Consider the following 20,968-nt stretch of genomic DNA (forward strand, 5'->3'; position numbering starts at 1 on the left):
TGCATTTAAATACTTTTGGGTTTTTCTTTTTAGACTGCACTGAACATGGGGAGTGGTACACTGTGGGTCACGTCAAGCAGCACTTAGCAGGCAGGGCCATGGGCACAGCACTGGATTTTGAGTCAGAAAGACCTGAAATTCAAATGGAGGCTCAGATGCTCAATAGCTGTACAACCCTGGGAAAATCACTTATTCTCTGCCTGCCTCAGTTTCCCAGTTGTAGAACAGGGACGAGGGCAGATAGGTGGTGCAAGGAATAAAGTGCTGGGCCTGGAGCCAAGAGGATATGAGGTCAAGTCCAGGGCAAGTCACTCAACCACTTTCTGCCTCAGTTCCTCATCTGTAAAATGGGGACACACTGGAGGAGAGAATGGCAAACCACTCCAATATCTTTGCCAAGAAAACCCCACGGACAAAGTCCATGAGGTCACATAGAGTTGGACACAACTGAACAACAGCAAAACGTGGGCATGATGAGGTTGTGATGATTAAATCGGATAACACTTGTAAAGTACTGGGTCAATCTTAATGCCCTCTGTAAATGTTAACTATGATTATACTTTTATTATTTGTCAGGCACTGTGCTAAGCTCAGGGATACAAAAAAAAAAAAGCAAAAGAGAGTCCCTGCCCTCACAGAGCTTACACTCTACTGGGGAAGACAACATGCAACTAGAGATAAACAAGATACAGACAGGATACATTGGATTTATCTGCAGAGGGAAGGAACTAGCCTCAAGGTGGACCAGGACCTCACAGAAAGTAGAATTTGAGATTTGAAGGAAGCTAGGGAAGCCTGGGGGTGATTGTAGGGGGGAGCATTCCTGGCATGGGAGCAGCCAGAGAAAATGGATAGTGGATGGCACCAAGTGTCTTGTTGGAGGAGGCTGGTGGATCACAGAGTATGTAGGAGGGGAAAAGGCATTTGGAAGACCAGAAAGGTAGGAGGGAGTCAGGTTATGAATGGCTTGGAAAGCCAAACAGGGTTTTACATTGGATCCTGTAGGGGATAGAGAGCCATCCAGTGGTGTGCTGGTAAATGTTTAACAGCTGGCTTTGGGTGGGTGGGGGTCACACACATACATGCACGTACTCAGATATATATGTGTATATGTACACAGAACATATATGTTTGTGTGTATATACATCTATCTTACATATGCATATATTTATATTGTTATTTAGTCATTTTCAGTCATGTCCAACTCTTTGTGACTCCTTTTGGGATTGTCTTGGCAGAGATACTAGAATGATTTGCTATTTCCTTTTCCAGCTCATTTTACAGATGAGGATACAGAGATAAACAGGGTGAAGTGTATATAAACATGTACGTAAGTTTATTTTAAATGTTATCCAGTATAAAGGAAGCAGAGGACACAATTTACAAATCATAACAAAATATACAGTATTCTTTATTGTAAATTCCATGGAGCCAATGGATTCTTAGAGAATGCTTTTGTTGACTTTTGCCGAACTCTTGTATCTGTAGCCAGCCTATGGTTGCAATTTAACCATGATTTGACAAAAGGAGTTGCATCCCAATCTGCTAATTCTTTTCCCAATAAATTTATTGTCAATAAATCGGATACATGATTTACCGTTAAACTATTTCTCACCCTTGTACAAATTATATTCATTAATCGGAAACCTTTCTCAGCTTCAGTTGTACTGATGGCAATAGTGCTAATAATCTTTTTAGCTTTCTGTATAGTTTCAGGTATCGGAACGTTGTTTGCTTCTACATTATTATCTACAAAATCATGAAAATCACTCAAATTGATTTCATGTTTTAAAATTTCACTTAAGTGATGTAATTTCTTTTCACCATCTCTCCATGGTGAAGTAAATTCATCAAACGACCAAGCAGATGGCTCTAATAAATCAAAATAATGAAAAATGTTTTCATCATTTTCATCTGATACAAGACGCAAGTTCATGTGCTGAATTATATTTTCTAGTAATTCATTCCGAGGAAGAGCATTAAAGGTATTATGTTTACCAAATGGAATGCCTTTAAACTTGTCTGACTTCGTTAGATCTTCAACTTGAGATTCATGTTTTCCACTACCAATTTTTAATCTTTCCAAAGCTCTTATGGTACATTTGATTAGTTTTTGTGCTTCCTGAATGTTGGTTGATCTTGACTGCAGATGCAGTGCAGATGAAAGTAATGAAAGTTCTTCAAGAATGTCAATCATTAAAGCGAGGTCTTGCAAGAAATTAATGTTAGCTAATCTCTTTGCCAAACCAGAATAAGAAGAAGAACGAGAAAAATGCATATATAATGTAGGATATGCACGCCATATAGCAGTAGCAGCACGTAAACTGCATGCTGCCCATTTTGGGCCCAGGACTTGACCAATTTCAGTAATTTCAGTTTCAAGTTCTTTAGCCACAGTTGCCAGCTCAGTTTGATTTTTATTAGACTGGTGATAAATAGAATACATTTTATCCAGAAATATTTTTAAATGATTAACTTGTTTTATTTCAGATATTGAATCATCAAGTGATAATTGCAACCGATGATTTAAGCAGGGCCAAAAGATGATTTTAGGAAAATTTTCTAGTAGCTTTGTAGCTACTCCAGACTTTCTTCCCAGGATTTTATTAGCACCATCAGAACAAAACGCAATTAAATTTGCTTTCAAATATTCATCATTAAAGCCACAATCATCCAAAGTAGACAACAATGTATCAAAGATACACTCTGCTGTGGTGGACACCAATTCTTTTAAAGCAACAAATAACATTGTGGGTTCAGGGGCTGACTGTACTGCACACTGGAGATAAATCACCAGGGTGCTCTTCTTCGAAATTGTTGATACCTCATCAATGATGATGCAGATTTTGGCATTCTCTTCTATGATGTTCTTAAACATCTTCATCTTAATTTCTTTTGCAATGTGTTCCGCTATTCTTGTTGCACTGTATCGTGTCCGTAAACAACTGCCTATATCTATTCCATTTTTTTCTTGTAATTCTATTGCCCCTTCAATATCAGATAAAGGCCTGTTACGTTTGACTAAACTGTAAACGGTTTTGAAAACTCTTACAGTAGCATCGATATTTTTATTATTTAGTTTATGCACTATATTTGAAATCGAGTCATCAGCTGATTCTTTTAACAAATTCTGAATCTTAGTATGGGCTTTAGAAACATCATGTTCCCTGATTTTTTTCCTCAGAGAAGCTTGCCTCGTAATTTTGTTACTGCCATTCGGGGTTATTAAATATGCGCTCCATTCCTTGGACACATGGACATGCTTTTCGGCCGTCACTCCCAATTGCTGAACTGTTGCACAGTCCTTGCAACCTAATTTACCTCCTCTTATTTTAAGCCATTTGTACTGTTCTGTAAAGAGAAATGCTTGTTTTTTGTTCCAACAATCTGGAAGCGTGAGATTGTCTATTTCTTCCTTTCGGGAACATGACGGTTCCTCTTCAATGACTAGTGGTTCAAGAGATTCAAAACTGGGCTCCGTTAGCTTCAGGGCTTCCCAATGACTTTCATTCTTATCATTCTTTTCTGTGTTTTTCTTCACCTTCTTCACATTTGAAGAACTCAACGGATCACTCTGCCGTTTTGGTATTTTTGGGACCATAGCCTGAAAAATAATTGCATGTTGTTAGTAAAATTCATGATACCATTTTTGAGCGTTATCATAAAAATTTCTGTTAATGATGTCTCTATGTGATTTTTGAAACAGCCTAAGTTTTAAGCTAAAATACTTATATTAACTGGCATTTCAGTTTTCACTTATAACTTGAGTAGAACTTGTAATTTCTTGCAAAATTCATTGTCAGTTTTTATAATTCGATCACCGACAACAGTGGCACACTCAGACTATGAAGAAATGCTTGATTGCCATCTGATCCGCCAAAGAAGTCACTCACGTCATTGACAAACAAATGGAGGAATGTAGTTCCATCACAAATGTTGACCGACATTTTCTTCTAGGGTAACGAGTAAGACAAAAGTGAAACAACTCGCCCCTCCCTTGTCTGTGATACAAGGAACTTCCTCACTGAATTGGGTAATGGTTTTCGAGGACTGGAGGGATACTTTCGCAACTTCTCGTGTTACTCCCACGGAACAGCTACAGACACGACACACTTTTTTTTTTTTTTTGGTGAGGCAATTGGGGTTAAGTGACTTGCCTAGGGTCACGCAGCTAGTAAGTATTAAGTGTCTGAGACCGGATTTGAACTCAGGGCCTCCTGACTTCAGGGCCAGTGCTCTATCCACTGCGCCACCTAGCTGCCCGTGACACACTTTTAAATGTGGCGGGTCCCCTCCCTTTTTCTCCATCACCTTCTCAAGCCCAGACTGGAGTGCGGATGGAGAAGTCCCAGACGCTTTACCTTCAGGCATCTCACCTCACTAGGAGTGCCCTGGACAGGGCCGGCCGCCTCCTGGGCCTGCGTCTCCTGGCTGCCCTCCCGCTCCCCACGTCGTCCTATCGCGGGACCCCGGAGACTGCGCTTTGGCGCTCTTTTCTTGGCTGAGGGGCCCGGGCAGACGCTCTGGGGCCCAGCGGAGTCTTCGGCCTCGGCCCAAGGCTCCGGACCGAGGGAGTCTGAAGGAACGGGTAAGAGCGTGTGGTCAGCGGCTCCCTCCCTCCCTCCCTCCCTTCTCAGTTTTAAGTTCCGTAGCTTCTGTCAAAGAGGCAAGGGGGATCTAGAACACGTGACCTGTCCACAACCAAATCACTTCCGGCCCGGGGTCCTCCGAGGACTCGCGGATTTCACCGAAAACCATTCGCTCAACAGCCAATACACAACCCCTGGCGGACACGTGAGGGAGACAGAAAGCGGCTCAAACATTATTCAAGTGGAAAACAGTTTGAAATCTCGACCCCCCCCCCCACACACACACAGAAACATGCGCAGCAGAATGGTGCTTAAGACAAAACAAGGACACCACTGAGCCACAGCCACCAAAAGGAGGCGGCTTTGTACGGGAGAGGCAGGGGCTCGGGAGCCAGACCTCCCCGGGACTGCAGCGAGGTGGGGCGAGCCAGAGATGGGCAGCCACCGGCCGGACGAAGGTAAAGCACCTTGACTGGACAGGGTGACAAGGTTTCTGGGAAGGCTCACAGTGAGCAGACACGGAAGGTTACGGATACATGTGCAATCATTGCCAACCTGGGGGGGGGGGTTTCATCTTACATGTTTGTTTTTCTCTTTCTCTTTCTTTTCCATATTTTATTGCACACACTTGAATACCTGTAGCTGTTCAAATAAAACTGGTTATTCAGAACAATTGACATTCGAAGGCAGAGTTAGAGCTTGCAGGAACCACAGTGGTCAGTATGTCCTGGGTCCTCAATTTGCAGAAGAGAAACCCGATGCCCGGAAAAGCCCAGGCCACAAAATGGCGGAGGTAGGACTAGAGTCTCAAATATCTGACTCCAAGCCCGCGGTGTTATTGGGAGACATTTCAGTATGGGGCCAATCTCTTCTTCCTTTTTCTGGGTACGCTGCTTATCTGTTCTTCACTCCCCTCCCCCTCCACTCTTTTTTTTTTTTAGTGAGGCAATTGGGGTTAAGTGACTTGCCCAGGGTTACACAGCTAGTAAGTGTTAAGTGTCTGAGGCTGGATTTGAACTCAGGTCCTCCTGACTCCAGGGCCGGGGCTCTATCCACTGCGCCACCTAGCTGCCCCCCCCCCCAACCAACCCCATCTTCACGATAAAGAAATGAGTTAAACCAAACAATCCTACAGGCCCTATCAGAAAGCGCACGCCATATTTGTTGCTGAGTCACTGTTTAGTTGTATCCAACTTTTCATGACTCAGTTTCAATTTTCTTGGCAAAGCTACTGTGGTTTGCCGTCTTCTCCTGCTCATTTTAGAAATGAGGAAACTGAGGAAAACAGGGTCAAGTGACTCGGCCAGTGTCTGAGGCTGGATTTGAAAGAGAAAGAAGAGTCTTTTGGACCATGGTGCCGTGTAGCCGCCAGATTCCATGCCCTTAATCCTCCACCTCTCCACATGACCTGTCATTTACTACAGAGACTGTTCAATACAGCTCACCAGAGTCCGGCAGTGTTTATTGTTTATGAGAATGGGGTGGACAAGCCAACTTGGCCCACCACCTTGTCTTGTGCGGCCTTTTACATTTGATAAGACTTTATTTAAAGTAAATAGTTCATGGGATAGTGTAAAACCATTCCCAGCTCTGGAGCAGACAAAATGAAGCCGTACCGGCCGCAGGCTGAAGTCGGCCAAACCCTCCTGGCATGGCCTGCTCTCTGGGCTCTGCTTCGCTTGAAGCAAGCTGTTCTGCTTTTCTGAAATGTTCATCTTTGCTATTCCTTATGACAAAAGAATATTGCACTGCATTCAGAGGCCACGATTTGTTCAGATGTTCCCTAATTAATGGACGCCCCGTTATTTTCAGTATTTTGTCAGAAGCCTGAAGGAAGAGTCAAGGTTCTTCACATTGGCTTTTGAGTACTCAGAGGAACCTGAGGGAAAGCACCTCCAGGGTCCAAGCCCTTATTTCTCTCGTCCAATTAAGTCTCAAGGCCAGTTTCAATACCCCTGAAGCAAACACCAGTGTGGCCTCTATGTGTGGTAGGGCCTCAAGGAAAACTTGCCCAGACTACATATCAGGCCCTGTGAAGCACTGTTGGACCTGACTCCTAGGCTGGTTTGTTTTGTTAAACTGCCCCTTTCATTTTTATTCTTTCTTTTAAGTGATGGCTCTCTGGTTGTGGAAGGGAGGAGGGACATGCTGGGAAATGAAAGGAAAAGTGATGTATAGATAAAATATAGCAAATGTCCTTATAAAAGGACATCTCCCCTAATCACAGAGTTGGAATGTTTTGGCAGAATGTCAGAAACAATTGATCACCGTCATCCAGGGTTCAATAAACCAAAGGATGCATTGTTGAGGGAAGAATCCTTTCTTCAGTGAGAGCTGCTGAGAAACAGTTGTCAGGAATTAGATTGGAGCATCATTTCATATCATAGACTTTAATGCCTTTCAAGTAAATGTGACAAATATAAAAATATATATTATATAAATAAGATATAAAATAAGTAAGCTATAAAAATGTATGTTATATGAAAAATAAAATGGAGTAGCCTCTGCGGAGAAAAGCAATTTTAGGAGGCTACTTTAAAAGGATATTCAAGGGCAGCTAGGTGGCGCAGTGGACAGAGCACTGGCCCTGGAGTCAGGAGGCCCTGAGTTCAAATCTGGCCTCAGACACTTAACACTTACTAGCTGTGAGACCCTGGGCAAGTCACTTAACCCCAATTGCCTCACTAAAAAAAAAAAAAGATATTCAAAAGCTATAATGAACTGACACAAATTCATCAGAGAAAGATGTTTCTAAACATGGTTAAGTGAGGACAGCTGGGTAGTGCAGTGGATAAAAGAACTGGCCCTGGATTCAGAAGGACCTGAGCTCAAATCCGGCCTCAGACACTTGACACTTACTAGCTGTGTGACCCTGGGCAAGTCACTTAACCCTCATTGCCCCGAAAAAAAATAAATAAGAATTAAAAAAATTAAACATGGTTAAGTAAGAAGGGTAGGTAGATGATGCAGTGGACAGAGTATCTGGCCTAGAATCAGAAACAGTTCAAATCCAGCCTCAGACACCTACTAGCTGTGTGACCCTAGGCAAGTCACTTAACCCTGTTGGTCTCAGTTTCCCCTTCAGTAGCTCTGCTAAGAAAACTTCCAAAGGGGTCAGGGAAAGTTAACATGACTGAATCAACTGAATAGTAACAAGTAAGAAGATGGCATTCTCAATGGAAAATCGGAAATGATCAATGCCCTCCTGGAAAACTGTTCAAACTCTTCAATAATCATAAAATTTCAATTAAAACAACTCTAAGACACTACTACCTTACACCATTAAACTGGCAAAAAAAATCTTTAAAATGTTGATGAAGAAATAGACACATAATCATACCTTTGGGACTGTCAGGAATTGCTATGAACTTGCTGGAAAAGATAATTGTGAAATATAATGAGGACTAGCAAGTGTCAGTGCTGCTGGATCTGGGGAGCCCACTAGCAAAAGCATATCCTTAGAACACTCCTTAAAGGAAGGGGAAAAGAGACCTTCATACAAAAGTAATCACAGGAGCAGCTAGGTGGCGTAGTGGATAAAGAACCGGCCTTGGAGTCAGGAAGACCTGAGTTCAAATCCAGCTTCAGACACTTGATACTTACTAGCTGTGTGACCCGGGGCAAATCACTTAACCCTGATTGTCCTGCCTCCCTCCCCCCACCCCCCAAAACTATTCACAGCAGCAAAACTGTGGGGAAAGCCAATGCTCAGCAATCAGTCATGGCCAAAGCTGTGAACCTCGGGGAATGTAATCATGCCCCACAGAATCCACCAACAAGGATCCTTCCTTTGCTTCCACAAAACTGCCGATGCTGAATCTGCTTTTAACTGCCTTTGCAGACTGGACCAAGGGGCTTTAACTGGCACTTCTTTGAATATAAGCGAGGTAGAACATGATTTCCTTCTCTGAACATTTTCCATTAATTTCCTTTGACCATTTATCTACTGGGGACTAGAAGCAGCTGATGAAAAAAGGGAATCAATTATAAATCAACATAATTTAAGAAATCAATGTCAACCCCCCCCCCCCAGTAAAAAGAGAACGATGCCTTATTTCCATGATGATGGAAACATGTGGTGCCGGTCGCATGTTTTTGCTCCTGTAAATGACAGACTTGGAGAAAGAAGTTCAGCATCCCGAGATCTTCCCTAAGTGCCTCTGGGTGATCAGAAAACCACCTGCATGGGCCTGTCTCACACTCTCACCTGGACAGATGACTCTGGGGCCGCCTGCCTTGGGCATCCTTGGTGTTTCTCCTCTCTCCAACTGGGAGATGACCTCAGGTTTGGCTGCCGGCAGCCCTGCTCCTGGGGACACAAGTCAGAAAAGCGTGGGCACAGAGGGCCGAGGCAGAGGTCAGCCCTAGCCGCTTCCTGCTCAGAAGGCAGGAGGCCAGTACAAAGGGCTTCTGAATGGCAGGCTGGGATGGAGTCTGTCCAGATCCCATGTCTGGTTTGGGCTCAGGAAGAAAATTGGTTCCCCAGATGCCTGGCCTGCTAAGAGGGGAGGGCCTTTCTTCATTTGCCCTGTAACTCTGCTAAGAATTGTGGCCTGAGTGGCATCTGTGGGAGGGGATCAGCGCCCCAAGGGGCACACATTCTGGACAGGTCTGCACACTAAGCAAAGCCTCAGGGGGCCCTCAGATGCCCAGGGAGGGCCGCAGGGAGAATGTGGAAATGCATGGGACAGATGGTGAATCCCGGGGCAGCGTCCTCACCCACAGAGACCAGGTTCTCGTAGTTCTCCAGCATCACCTCTCGGTACAGGTCCCTCTGGGCCGGGCTCAGGCGTCTCCACTCCTCCACTGAGAAGTGCACGGCCACATCCCTGAACGTCACTGCACGCTGAAACACCGAGCACATTCCCGATTGACCAGGGACCCTCCCTCCCGTTGTCCGCAGAAGCCAGGCATAGAGACTGGGCAGAGGACCTGTGCCAGCCGGCTCTGTCCAGACTACAGTCAGTGTGTGAGCAAAGGAGGCCTGTGGGGGCAGGCCAGAGCCCCAGTCCCTGGCCCAGACCCTGGCAGTGAGGCAGGCCACCCTTTCCTGCCTCTTTTTGTGGTCCGTCTCCCCATTAGACTGTAAATGCCCTGAGGGCAGGGGCTGCTTTCTTTGATGAAGTGTGTGCACAGTGTCTGGCACATAGTAGGTGTTTAATAAATGCTGACTGGATTAGAGCAGGCAGACAGGTCACCCAGCTCTACCTTAGGGTGATCTTGGGGTCCTCCTTATGCTGGGCCTCATCTGGTGTGCGGTTTTGATCCTGCACATGCATTCCCAAAGGGAGCCAGCGTGACACCCTGGATGTCAGCTCTGGACTCCACAAGAGCTTCTACTTTAAAAGGCACACAGCATTTGAGGTTGAGGGCAGCATGAACACAGGAGGGGGCTGGAGCTGACCAGGTCCTGGCCAGTAAACTGCGCTGACTCTAACACAGTGAGATTTACTGGGCGCAACTGCGAAGGCTGACACGTGGGCTCACGGCTCCGGTTGTGTGACTGTGCCACCCGTTGGTGTGGCCAGAATCTTCCGGGGGAGAGTCTGCAGGCGCCAGGTCTGTGGGTCAGACTGAGGTGAGCCAAGACCATCTAAGAGCAGGGGAGAGGGGACGCTGACTCACCTGGAGTCTGGCTGTCAGCAGCCCAGAAGTCATTCCTTCCTCAGGAAGGGCAGGGTCTTGAGAAGTGCCAGCTGTGGGAAGAGACCACCAGTCATGCCCCGTGACCCCCAAGCACAGTCCTGCCAGCACCGCAGCCCCTTTTGTGTCCTGGGGGGCCAGAGCAGGGTCCTCATCACTCCACGCAGCCTGGGGGTAATAATAGCGCCTCCCTTCCTCCAGATAAGAATTGTAAAGTCCATAGCACAGTGCCCAGCTCTGAGGAGGCACTAAACTGTTACCCCTCCACATGGTCACTTCCCCTATTGTGGTTTCATATATCGAAATTAAATGGGAATTTTGGGGCGTTCTGCAGCAAATGACAGAGCTGATGACCAAACAACCTAAATTTTATAATAAAGTACTGTAAACACCCTATAAAAGAAAAAGAAAAAATTCAGACTTCTCTGATATGAAAGGAAGGCCAAAAACATTTACCAGATTGCGGGGGTGCTGCATCTCTAACTCCCAAAGGGATGTTAGCTATTATTATTATATCTGTCCACAAATTAACAGCATCTCTCTGAAGTGATCCCCCAAATCAGAGATCCTCCCTCTTATGCCACGTTTCCCTGAACCATCCTTCCATCAGCTCTGAGGCTACCTCACCTCTCCGCAAGGGGAACAGCACATGAGGACTGACCCCCAAAGATCTAACCCCTGGGTCCAGAATCTCCCACCCTGAGGTGGCGCTGTCTCAATTAGGGAGTGAGTGTCAATTCCCCTTGCCTACTAAGTTGAGCCCCCCCAGACCAGACCTGAATTCATGGCACATTCCCCCATCCACTTGGGCCATCTTGTTGTTTAGTAGATTAGTTGTGTCTGACTCTTTATGACCCCATCTGGGGTTTTCCTGGCAAAGATACTAGTTTGACATTTCCCCCTCTAGCTCATTACAGAGATGAGGAAATCGGGGCATCTTGCCCAGGGTCACACAGCTAGGAAGTGTCTGAAGCCAGATCTGAACTCAGGTCCTCTTGACTCCAGAGCTGGCACCTTGTTCACGGTGCTCCCTAGTGGTCCATCTCGCCATCTGCCAAGGTCACCACCCACCATCCCCCAACATTCATTTATTCTGTATCTTGCTCAGGGGCCAATGATTCGATCATTGAGACCGTGGCATGTGAAAAAGACAAGGCTGCTCTATGAATCAACTCAACAGCCTTTGCTTCCAGAGACTAAACTCCCTGGCCAGGCCGTGGCTTTCCCATATTAGAAAGTAAGCTCCCAGGGGACAGCTAGGTGGCGCAGTGCATAAAACACCAGCCCTGGATTCAGGAGGACCTGAGTTCAAATCTGGCCTCAGACACTTGAAACTTATTAGCTGTGTGACCCTGGGCAAGTCACTTAACCGTCATTGACACCCCCCCCCCCCCCCCCCCCCCGCCAAAAAAAGCAAGCTTTCTGAAAGCAGGGATTATCTCCTATGTGTAGTTATATTCCTAGCACTCAGGGAAAGCTTAATAGAGGTGGCCTCATTCATGCACCAACCTTGAGGGTGGTTTGGGTTTACCTTTCTCTTAAGACCACTTATCTGAGGGCAGCTAGGGGGCGCAGTGGATAAAGCACTGGCCCTGGATTCAGGAGGACCTGAGTTCAAATTTGACTTCAGACACTTGACACTTACTAGCTGTGTGACCCTGGGTAAGTCACTAGTCATTTGAACCATTCTTTCCTTCATTTGCCTTTTGCTTTGAAGAACTGTTTTGGGGTTACATATTTATTTTGTTCCCTATGTATCCTGGATACCATGGCTTTAATCAGGGATATTGGATGTGAAGACTTTCCCCCTCCCAATCACCCACTTCCCTTCTCACCCTACTTGAGTTGGTGTTGTTCTTGTCATCAGAATCATCTACTTTAGCTTCGGTGATTACCCTCGTTTGGTAGCTCTGAACCTATTAGGGTGTGACTTTCACTACTAAGGTCATGCATCCATTTTGACCTTAATGTGGCATGTGGCAGTGGTCAGAACCTAACTTCTGCCAAGCTTCTTTGGCCAAATAGGGAATTCTTCTTTTAAGTGGAGAGTTGGACTCAACAACAACATACTTCTTTTAAAGCAATACCAAAAGATGTGGGTGATTGTAGCTTTATGGTAAAAGGAGAAGCCTAATCATCTCTTTGGTATTTGTATCTTCTCCAGGACCTAGCCCAAGCCTGGCATATAGTAGGCACTTTGATAAGTATGTGCTTCTCATTCTCACTTATTGAACTCGTTGCACTGAGATGACTCCAAGTGAGACAAATGCAAATGAACACCATTCAGAAGTTTTACTGCACAACTAGCAAAGTGGCAAAGATGGCAAAAGACCGAACTGGCCTATGCCAGTGGGAGGCTGTGGGAAATCAGGGGAGTGAGTACTGCCAGGGGAGGTGTGAATTCTCCCAGCCTTCTGGAAAGAAGTTTAGAATTACACAAAGTGACATAACCAAACTGCTTACCGTTTGACCCAGAGATTCCAAAGAGGCCAAAAGGGAGGGGGGAGGGGAGGGAGAAAAAAAGGCATAAAAATTGGAACCCAAAACTATACATAAAAATGTTTATTACAAAAGCAGCACCTTTTGTGGAAAAAAAGAGCCAGAAACCAAACTTGTCCATCAACTGGGGAAGAGCTGGATCCCAGCATGTGACTCGGAGAGAGGAAAGACTGACCATGAGGGATGTAGAGAAGGGCAGGAAAGTGAAGGGGGCAGAACGAGGAGCACAATGTAAAATGGGGGTCAGAACAGCACACAGTAGGCACTCTGTGAAGGCGAGCTGTTATTTAAAAGTGGACCAAACTTTATTAGAACGTAAATTTAAGTGGCAAAACGAAATGGAAAGACTTGTGGTTATAAAGACCAATCTTGGCCCCCAAGAGATGGAAAAAACAACCACCCCCTCCCTTCTTCCCTTAGCACACCAGAGGAGGGGAACTAGGGGTGGGGAACATTGCATTTATTACTGTGGACTGGGGCCGAATTCCTTGTTTTCTCTCCTCTCATTCTTTTTTATCTCCTCTGTTATAGCATACGCCTTTCTGGGAAAGGAGAGGATTTAAATACAGATATGAAAGCAAGAGCCAGTAATGCTAAATGAATATAAAAGTGTGACCCAGTGCTATCAGTAGGGGAACAGAGGCCTCTAACCACACTGGCATCCTCACTGTCTAAAAGCTCCTCACTGGCACACAGTAGGTGCTTAAGAAATGTCAATTGATTGATTTGCTTCTGTTTTCTCTGCCACCAAGGAGGACTTTTGGAAGGAGGAGGGGAAGGGGACGGAATAAACGTGGATACAGCACCTGCTTCGTACCAAGCACCATGCTGAGCCCTTTACAAACACTTTCCCATTTGACCCTCACAACAACCCTGCAAGGCAGGTGCTGTTATATTATTCCCAACTGAGGAAACAGAGGCAAAAAGAGGTTAGTGCAAGGTGGGTGCTTAAGAAAATTTTGTTGCATTTATTCACTGAAGCTTGTAAAATACTAGCAAGCCTTTGAAATCTACTTTTTACTCTTTTTATTCAGAGGCAGCTGATGGTTGGTGGATAGAGCACCTGGCCTGGGAGCAAATCTAACTTCACTCATTAGCCCTATGACTCCAGGTAAACTTGCCTCAGTTTCCTCAATTGTAAAATGGGGCTCTTAATAGCATCTACCTCCTGGGGTTGTTGTGAGGGTCAAGTCAGGTAATTATAAAGTGCTTGGCACACAGTAGGTGCTTAATGAATGCCTGCATGGAGATAGGAAAAATATGAGCAGCATCCTAAGGATACCAGACCATTTTAACGGGCCTTCCCTATCCAGGAGCTCCCAGTCTTCACTGGCTGCTGAGATGCTTTGTGAGAGGGGCTTCTCTGTATGTGGCTTCCCTGCTAGCACCCTCAGTAACCCAGAGAGGGGTGGGGGCCACACACTGCTGAGAATCGAGGCAGGTCAACAAGCATGTGTGAAGCACCTACTGTGTGTGTGCAGGCACTAGGCTAAGTGCCGGAGGGGTCTAGGATGATACCTTGCCCCCCGAGGAGACCCTCCCTCTGAGTAGGAAGGGCCTAGGCCCGAGCTCAGGGGCCTCATTCCCGGTGGGCCCAGGCTGCTGCCGAGAATGAGCTTCCTGCACTGACAGCCACACTACCCTGCCCAGATGGTTTAAGCTTAGGCCCAGCAGGAGCTCAGGATCCTCTAGGGATCCTGCATGGCAAGGGCCGTGGCATCTCGGTGAGTGAGAACAAAGGTCCACTCCTGGGCCATGGGGCTCTCATCTGCAAGAGCGCAGGCTTTGGACCGCCCAGTCTTTCAAGCCTCCCTCACTTCTGAACCCCCACTGACCTCATCTTTCTGAAGAGCTGAAGCTTGGGGCTGGTTGGCCAACATGCCCGGCTCAAACCTGTTAAGGATATTTTAGTCATTCTTACTGTGGCTTGGACTGGGCCTGGTTCCTGGTTCTGGTCCCAGGCAGTATCCACAGTACTGTTTTAGCCAGTGCACTCTCTGTGGTCATCCACATTCCCAGGGGTCACTCTGACCAATGGGGGATATGTTAAGGGATTTCTCTGTGCCCCGGGGGCGGCTAGGCAGTACAGTGGATAAAGCACTGGCCCTGAAGTTGGGAGGACCTGAGTTCAAACCTCACCTCAGACACTTAAGAGCTGTGTGACCCTGGGCAAGTTACTCAACCCCAACTGCCTTAAACATCTGGGACCATCTCCAGTCGTCCTGATAATAATGTATCTTGCCACTGGACCCTAACAGCTCTGGAGGAGTGAGGCTGGTGACTTTGCACACCTCTCCCTCACTTAAATCCAATTCCCAGCAAGTCATGACATCACCCGAGGTCATGGTCCTCTTTGGGAATGAAGGACAAACAACAAGGGGTCCCCTGAACTCGTCTTTTTGAGTTGTCATATTTTCCAGAAACACCAGACTCAGAGCATGCCCAAGAATCCAGGATGAATTCATCCAGGATGAAGCTCCCCCTGAGCTGACCTAATGTGTTGTTGCACCCTGAGCTGGACTCCCTTGGCATCCTTGGGAGGCAAGGTGGGTGCCAGGCGTCAGTGCCAGGCTGGGTCTTCTGCAGGTAAGCTGACCCTCCTATCTTCAGAGTCTAGCACTTCCCAAGGACAAAGACTTCGGCTTTTGCTATCACCCTGCTCCTCCCTGTGGGGCGTGGTCTTGTCTTTTTCCCCACCTTTGCCATTCCCCTCCCGTGTCATGCCCCTTCCTGGCATCCCCTCTTCCTTTGCCGTTATTATAAAAACGTAAACTTCTGTAGGTTCTGCATGTTCATTTCTCTTGTTATCACAAGATTTTCACATACATCTCTCGACGTTGTGATTGCCTGTTGATGCGCCCCTCCCCACCCCACCCCCCCTTTGAGGACCGACCCTGAGCGATCCCTTCCTGTCTCCTGGTCTATGTCATGTACAGAGTGCTGTGCCCCCCTGCCCCATTAGACTGCGGGCAGAACATTCCGGCTCTCTTCCCTGGGCTGGCTTGGCTCAGCCCACTGCCCAGCCTGCTCCTTCCTGACCCCTCTGCAACCTCCCACGCTGTCCAGCATCTTCTTCTCCCTCCAGCTCTTGGGACCACCCTCTGTCCTGCTTCCTCCCAGCTGCCTTCATCAGGGGCCTCCCCTGTCCTGCGCCCCCTTCTCTTCCCCCCAAACGATCTCATTTGGTGATCTCCCTCCCCCACGCCCCCCTCCCCCCATCCCTTAGCCTGCAACACCACCCCCAGGCTCAGGTGCCCTCTTCCACTCCTATTGGATCTGGGACCCGGGGACCCGTGTAGTGAGTGGCAGATCTGCTCTGCCAGGCCCGGGGTCTGTCCTTGTCCTGCTCCACGGCCACCGACAGGCCCCGATTCAGTCCCCATGCCGGCCAGACCCCACGCCCTGGGTGCAGAGACCTCCACCCACCCACCCATCCATCCATCCATCCATCCATCCGCAAGCACCTATTTCTATAGCTCCGTGCGCGGTAGTCAGGGCTACCGACACATACTCCTGTGTGCCCACACACCCACCCACCCCACACCTGAGCCCACGGTCTCGCGCGCGCGCGCGTGCGCACACCCACACACACACTAGGAGTGACTCTCTCGGAGGGGGGGCTCCGGCAGGAGCCCCCTCCCCCCGGGATCCCAGGCAGACGCCACAGTTCCTGCCTAGCATCGGACCCGAAAGCCTAACGGTCAGCGCCTCGCTATTTACCATGTCCTGCTCCGCTTGCCCGGACGGCCCGTGGCAGGAAAGGCCCTGGAGGGGGCAGAGAAGGGCACGGGGCCAGGCGGTGGCGCGGTTCGGTATTCGATCCGGGGGGGTAATAGGGAGCCACTGGCGTTTCCTGAGCAGGGGACAGACAGGCTCCTATCCTATATAATAAGCAGGGCCGTTCTCAAAGTACCATTACAATGTCCAGCAGCACAGGGCCGTTTAGTGGGCGTCTTTGTCCAGCACCTCCCACGTGCCGGATGCTGGGGGTACAAAGAAAAAAAGAGACGCCCCCCCTACTCCGTACGGACTCCTGGGACTGCCTAGAGCGGGCAGTGGTCGGCATCGGTGGGAGGCAGAGCCTCTGCGCACGCGCAGTCTCAACCCCTCCCTCGTGGTTGCCGGGCATCCTCTCCCTTATGGTCAGTCAGGCGGGGGAGTCTCTACGCATGCTCGCTTTCACCCTCTCATAACCGCCCCACGTCCCCTCCCTAAGTCAAGTGGCTGTCCTCCCCCCTCAATCCCCCCCCCCCCCACGCCACCCCAGGCTCCTTCTTTCAGAGGGTGGTGCACATGCTCAGTGCCCCCACCTTCAGTAATTGACCCAAGTCCCTCGCGGTCAGTCAGGCTGCTGAGCCTCTGCGCATGCTCAGTCTCACCCCCTCCTGTGGCCGCCCACATTCCCGATGGTCTAGCAGCAGAGCTTCTGCGCATGCTTAGTCTCTTCGGTAAATGCCCCGTGGCTCTCATGGTCAGCCTGGCTGATGCGTCTCTGCGCATGCTCAGATCCACCGCCTCCGGAGGCCGCCCACGTTTCTGACGGTTAGGTTGGCTGCGGGGCGGGGAGGGGGGGGGGTGTCTCCGCGCACGCTCAGTCTGCACCCGTGGCTTCTCCAGCACCGTCTCTGTTTGGCGTCCCCCTCCCACTCAGCCCTCCACCTCCAGCTCGGTCCCTCTCTTTCCCCGCCCCAGCCTCCGTGCGTGACTCCTACGCTTCCCATCTTCCCTCTCATCCCGCTCCAACCCCCACGTCTGGCTCACCAGCTGCGGTCCGGAATGGCGGCCACATACAGCACACAGACGCACACGAGGATGCCTTGCCCAATCAGAGTCCTCGGTGTCTCTCCTGGCCCACCAATCACAGACCGAGCTGGTCGGGGTGTGCTGGAGCCAGCTCGAGAGGCTTCACTTCAGGCTGAGCGTTCACGGGCAGCAGTCTTGGACGCTGGGAGTCAGAGCCAGGCTGGTTGTTTAGTTGGCTGTCTGAGCTTTCAGTGTCGGGGATGCAGCTCGAACTTGAAGGTGTATGGGTACAATTATTTTTTTGGGGGGGTGGGGGAGTGCTGGTGGTTAAACATTTACCCATCTCGGTGCCCTTGTTGGGTGAGTCCCCAGTGCCCAGAGCCTCATCTGGTGTGTCCGTCTCCCCCCCCCCCCCCCCCCCAGCTACATTTCCCTCCAGTAGAGTAAAAACAGGTACAGGGTTAGTCCTGTTCCTGCCATTCTTGACATTGCACTTCTTTAGGACTGGGACATAAACCGATCTTTTCCAATCTAGTGGCCACTGTTGAATTTTCTAAATTTGTTGGCATATTGAGTGCAGCATTTTCTTTTTTAGTTTTCAACATTTGTTTTTATAAGATTTCTAGTTTCAAAATTTTCTCCCTCCCCTCCCTCTCCCCTCCCCAAGACAGCAAATGATCTGATATAGGTTATATATGTACAATCACATTAAACATATTTCTGCATTAGTCTTGCTGTGAAAGAAGAATCAGAGCAAAAAAGAAAAACAGCACTAAAAACAAAAGAAATAGTATGTTTCAATCTGTACCCATATTCCACAGTTCTTTTTTTTTTTTTTCTGGATTTGGAGAGCATTTTCCATGATGAGTCCTTTGGAACTGTGAGATTTAGAGCGCTACTAATCTGTTGAGTGTAAGGAATTAATTGTGATTTGTGGTTTCCATGACCCCATCTTTGCTTCATTATGATCAGACTGAAAAGATGTAATCTTGAAAAACCCTAAGAGAAGATGGGTGTGTACTTGAAGAGATTATAGAACCAACAAAAGGAACTCTGATCAGATCTGTCACATATATTAGGTGGGACTGAATAAGGCAAAGAACATTTATTGAATCAAAGTATCCAATAAAATACCTAAGCCCCACCTAGGAGTTCCCCCTCACCCACATGGGCCTGGCCAAATTATAAGGGGGACAGCCCAGGGGCTGTGTTGAACCAATTGGAGACTCAGCATGGCTAAGAACCTCCCTTCCTGTGGGAGAGGCAGGAAGGGGAAGAAAGGTAGGGAGAGAGAAGAGCTGGGGGTGGTTGACCTTCGGACCAAAACCAGGAGACACTGCACAGCTGACTCTCCTTAGAACTACAGATTGGGGGGCGGGGGTGAGCTGGAAGCAAGTTTAGAGAGAGCAGAGCTTATTCAAGGTATCTGGGGGCCTTTTTACCCTAGAGATTTAGATTCTAACCATCTGGGAAGTGGGTCATATTTTTCCCTTTCTCTATCCCCTTTCTCATTGTCCCTGGCTCTATTAACTTCACTTGTGTTATAAATTTTGTTCCCATTAATAAAACCTGATTTGTTTTTGGAAAAGAGGCTGTTAATCTCCGTTTTTATCAGTCTGAGAGAAATAACTAAACAAAAGGCAGTTCGGAAGAGAGGAAACTCAGGATCTAGAGGTCTCCCATTATCTTCTGAATCCCAATATTACAGCAAACTGCCCAATTAACTCTCCCCATACTAAATTTGGCCCTTACATGAGGAAGATATTGCAGGGAAGCTCCCCCATGAGGAGAAAGTATGTGATTCAGAAACCATGTGACTTGAGCGTCCAGAAGTTGCTGGCGTTTGGAACTTACATCTAGTTGTGTCAATCAAAGTTACCAGCCAATTAGCTTGGAGCTGTGTGTGTATGTGTGTATGGCCCTGGTTCCTGTTAGACAGGAGGCTTCTGGGAGGAGGAAGGAGGAGCGAGGTCTTTTTGGGCCCCAGACTAAGGCTTGGCTGGAGGAGAGATGCTGACTCTCTTAGATAGGTAGATAAAGATGTCTTGGTCTCTTTCTCTCTGATCACTAGCTTCTTATGCTCTTTAATAAATACTTAAAAGACTAAACTCCTGCTAAAGCTTCTAATTTGGGGCAACCACTCATTAGATTTTAGACATCATAGCTAGAATTTTAGGCCCTTACAGAACTATCTTGTATCTTGTATTGCTGAGAAGAATCAAGTCTATTACAGTTGATCAACACATAATGTTGGTGATACTGTGTACAATGTTCTCCTGGTTCTGCTCATCTCACCCAGCATCAATTCATGCAAGTCCTTCCAGGTTTCTCTGAAATCTGCCTGCTTATCGTTTCTTACAGCACAATAGAATTCCATTACATTCATATATCACAACTTGTTCAGCCATTCCCCAATGGATGGGCAACCCCATAATTTCCAATTCTTTGCCACCACAAAAAGAACAGCTATAAATATTTTTGTACATGTGGGTCCTTTTTCCTTTTTTATGATCTCTTTGGGAAAAAGACCCAAAAGTGGTATTGCTGGGTCAAAGGGTATGCACAGCTTTATAGCCCTTTGGGTATAGTTCCAAACAGAGTGCAACATCTTTTAGGGTTTTAAATAGTGCAGCTGGAATCCTATCACCTCCTCTTATTGTTAGCAATGCTTCCTAAGGCCCACTTGACTTCATTCTCCAGAATGTCTGACTCTAAATCAGTAACTGCACCATTGTGGTTATCCCAAAGAAGGCCAATGTCAAGAAATGTTCGGATTACTGAACTGAGCAAGGTTATGCTTCAGCTTCTGCAGTATGTGGACCAAGAATTACCAGAAGAGCAGGCTGGTCTTCAAAGAGGCAGAGGAACTAGAGACCACATTGCAAATATTAGTTGGATTTTGGAGAAAGCAAGGGAGTTCCAGAAAAAATATGTACTTCTGCTTCATTGACTACCCTTCAGCCACTGATGGTGTGGATTACAACAAAATGTGGCAAGTCCTCAGATTGATGGGAGGACCAGATCATCTGACTTGTTTCCTGAGATACCTGTCTGTGGGCCAAGAAGCAACAGTTAGAATCAAACGTGGAACAATTAATTGGTTTAAGAAAAAAAGTATGGCAAGGCTGTATATTGTCACTATTTAACTTATGTGCAGAGCACATGATATATGAAATGCCAGGCTGGATGAATCACAAAATAGAATTAAAGTTGCCAGGAGAAATATCAACAGCGTCACATATACAGATGATACCACAACGATGGCACCCAAGTGAAGATGAATTAAAGAGCCTCTGTATGAGGATGAAAGAGGAGACTGAAAGTTTAACATCAAAAAAAAAATGAAGATTTTGGCAACTGGTCCCATCACTTGGTGGCAAATAGAGGGAGAAGAAATGGGAGAAGTGTCAGATTTTATAGTCTTGGGCACAAAAATCACTGCAGATGGTAACCTTAGCCATGAAATTAAGAGACACTTGCTCCTTGGAAGGAAA

The 20,968-nt window shown here is 47.4% G+C and overlaps 1 protein-coding gene across 4 annotated transcripts in view; it reads right to left on the reverse strand.

Annotated features, from left to right (window-relative positions):
- Positions 1–1,377: 1,377 nt before the first annotated feature.
- LOC122747017 (E3 SUMO-protein ligase KIAA1586-like) overlaps positions 1,378–20,968 on the reverse strand; it is a 58,361-nt gene continuing 38,770 nt past the window's right edge. Inside the window, exons 1-7 of one of the 4 annotated variants that reach the window (XM_043993211.1) lie at positions 17,111–17,279; positions 10,215–10,285; positions 9,309–9,435; positions 8,797–8,898; positions 5,169–5,231; positions 4,377–4,576; positions 1,378–3,604 (exon numbers count right to left, since the gene is read on the reverse strand). In XM_043993211.1, coding sequence (XP_043849146.1) covers positions 1,412–3,604; positions 4,377–4,576; positions 5,169–5,231; positions 8,797–8,898; positions 9,309–9,435; positions 10,215–10,285; positions 17,111–17,231 — 2,877 coding nt within the window. In that variant the 5' untranslated portion in view covers positions 17,232–17,279 and the 3' untranslated portion in view covers positions 1,378–1,411. Of the gene's footprint in view, positions 3,605–4,376; positions 4,577–5,168; positions 5,232–8,796; positions 8,899–9,308; positions 9,436–10,214; positions 10,286–17,041; positions 17,280–20,968 lie in introns of those variants that run through there. The other 3 variants (XM_043993209.1, XM_043993210.1, XM_043993212.1) reach the window with 3 other exon arrangements.

This window comes from Dromiciops gliroides, chromosome 3 (genome assembly GCF_019393635.1).
Source record: "Dromiciops gliroides isolate mDroGli1 chromosome 3, mDroGli1.pri, whole genome shotgun sequence".
Classification (NCBI taxonomy): Eukaryota; Metazoa; Chordata; class Mammalia; order Microbiotheria; family Microbiotheriidae; genus Dromiciops; species Dromiciops gliroides.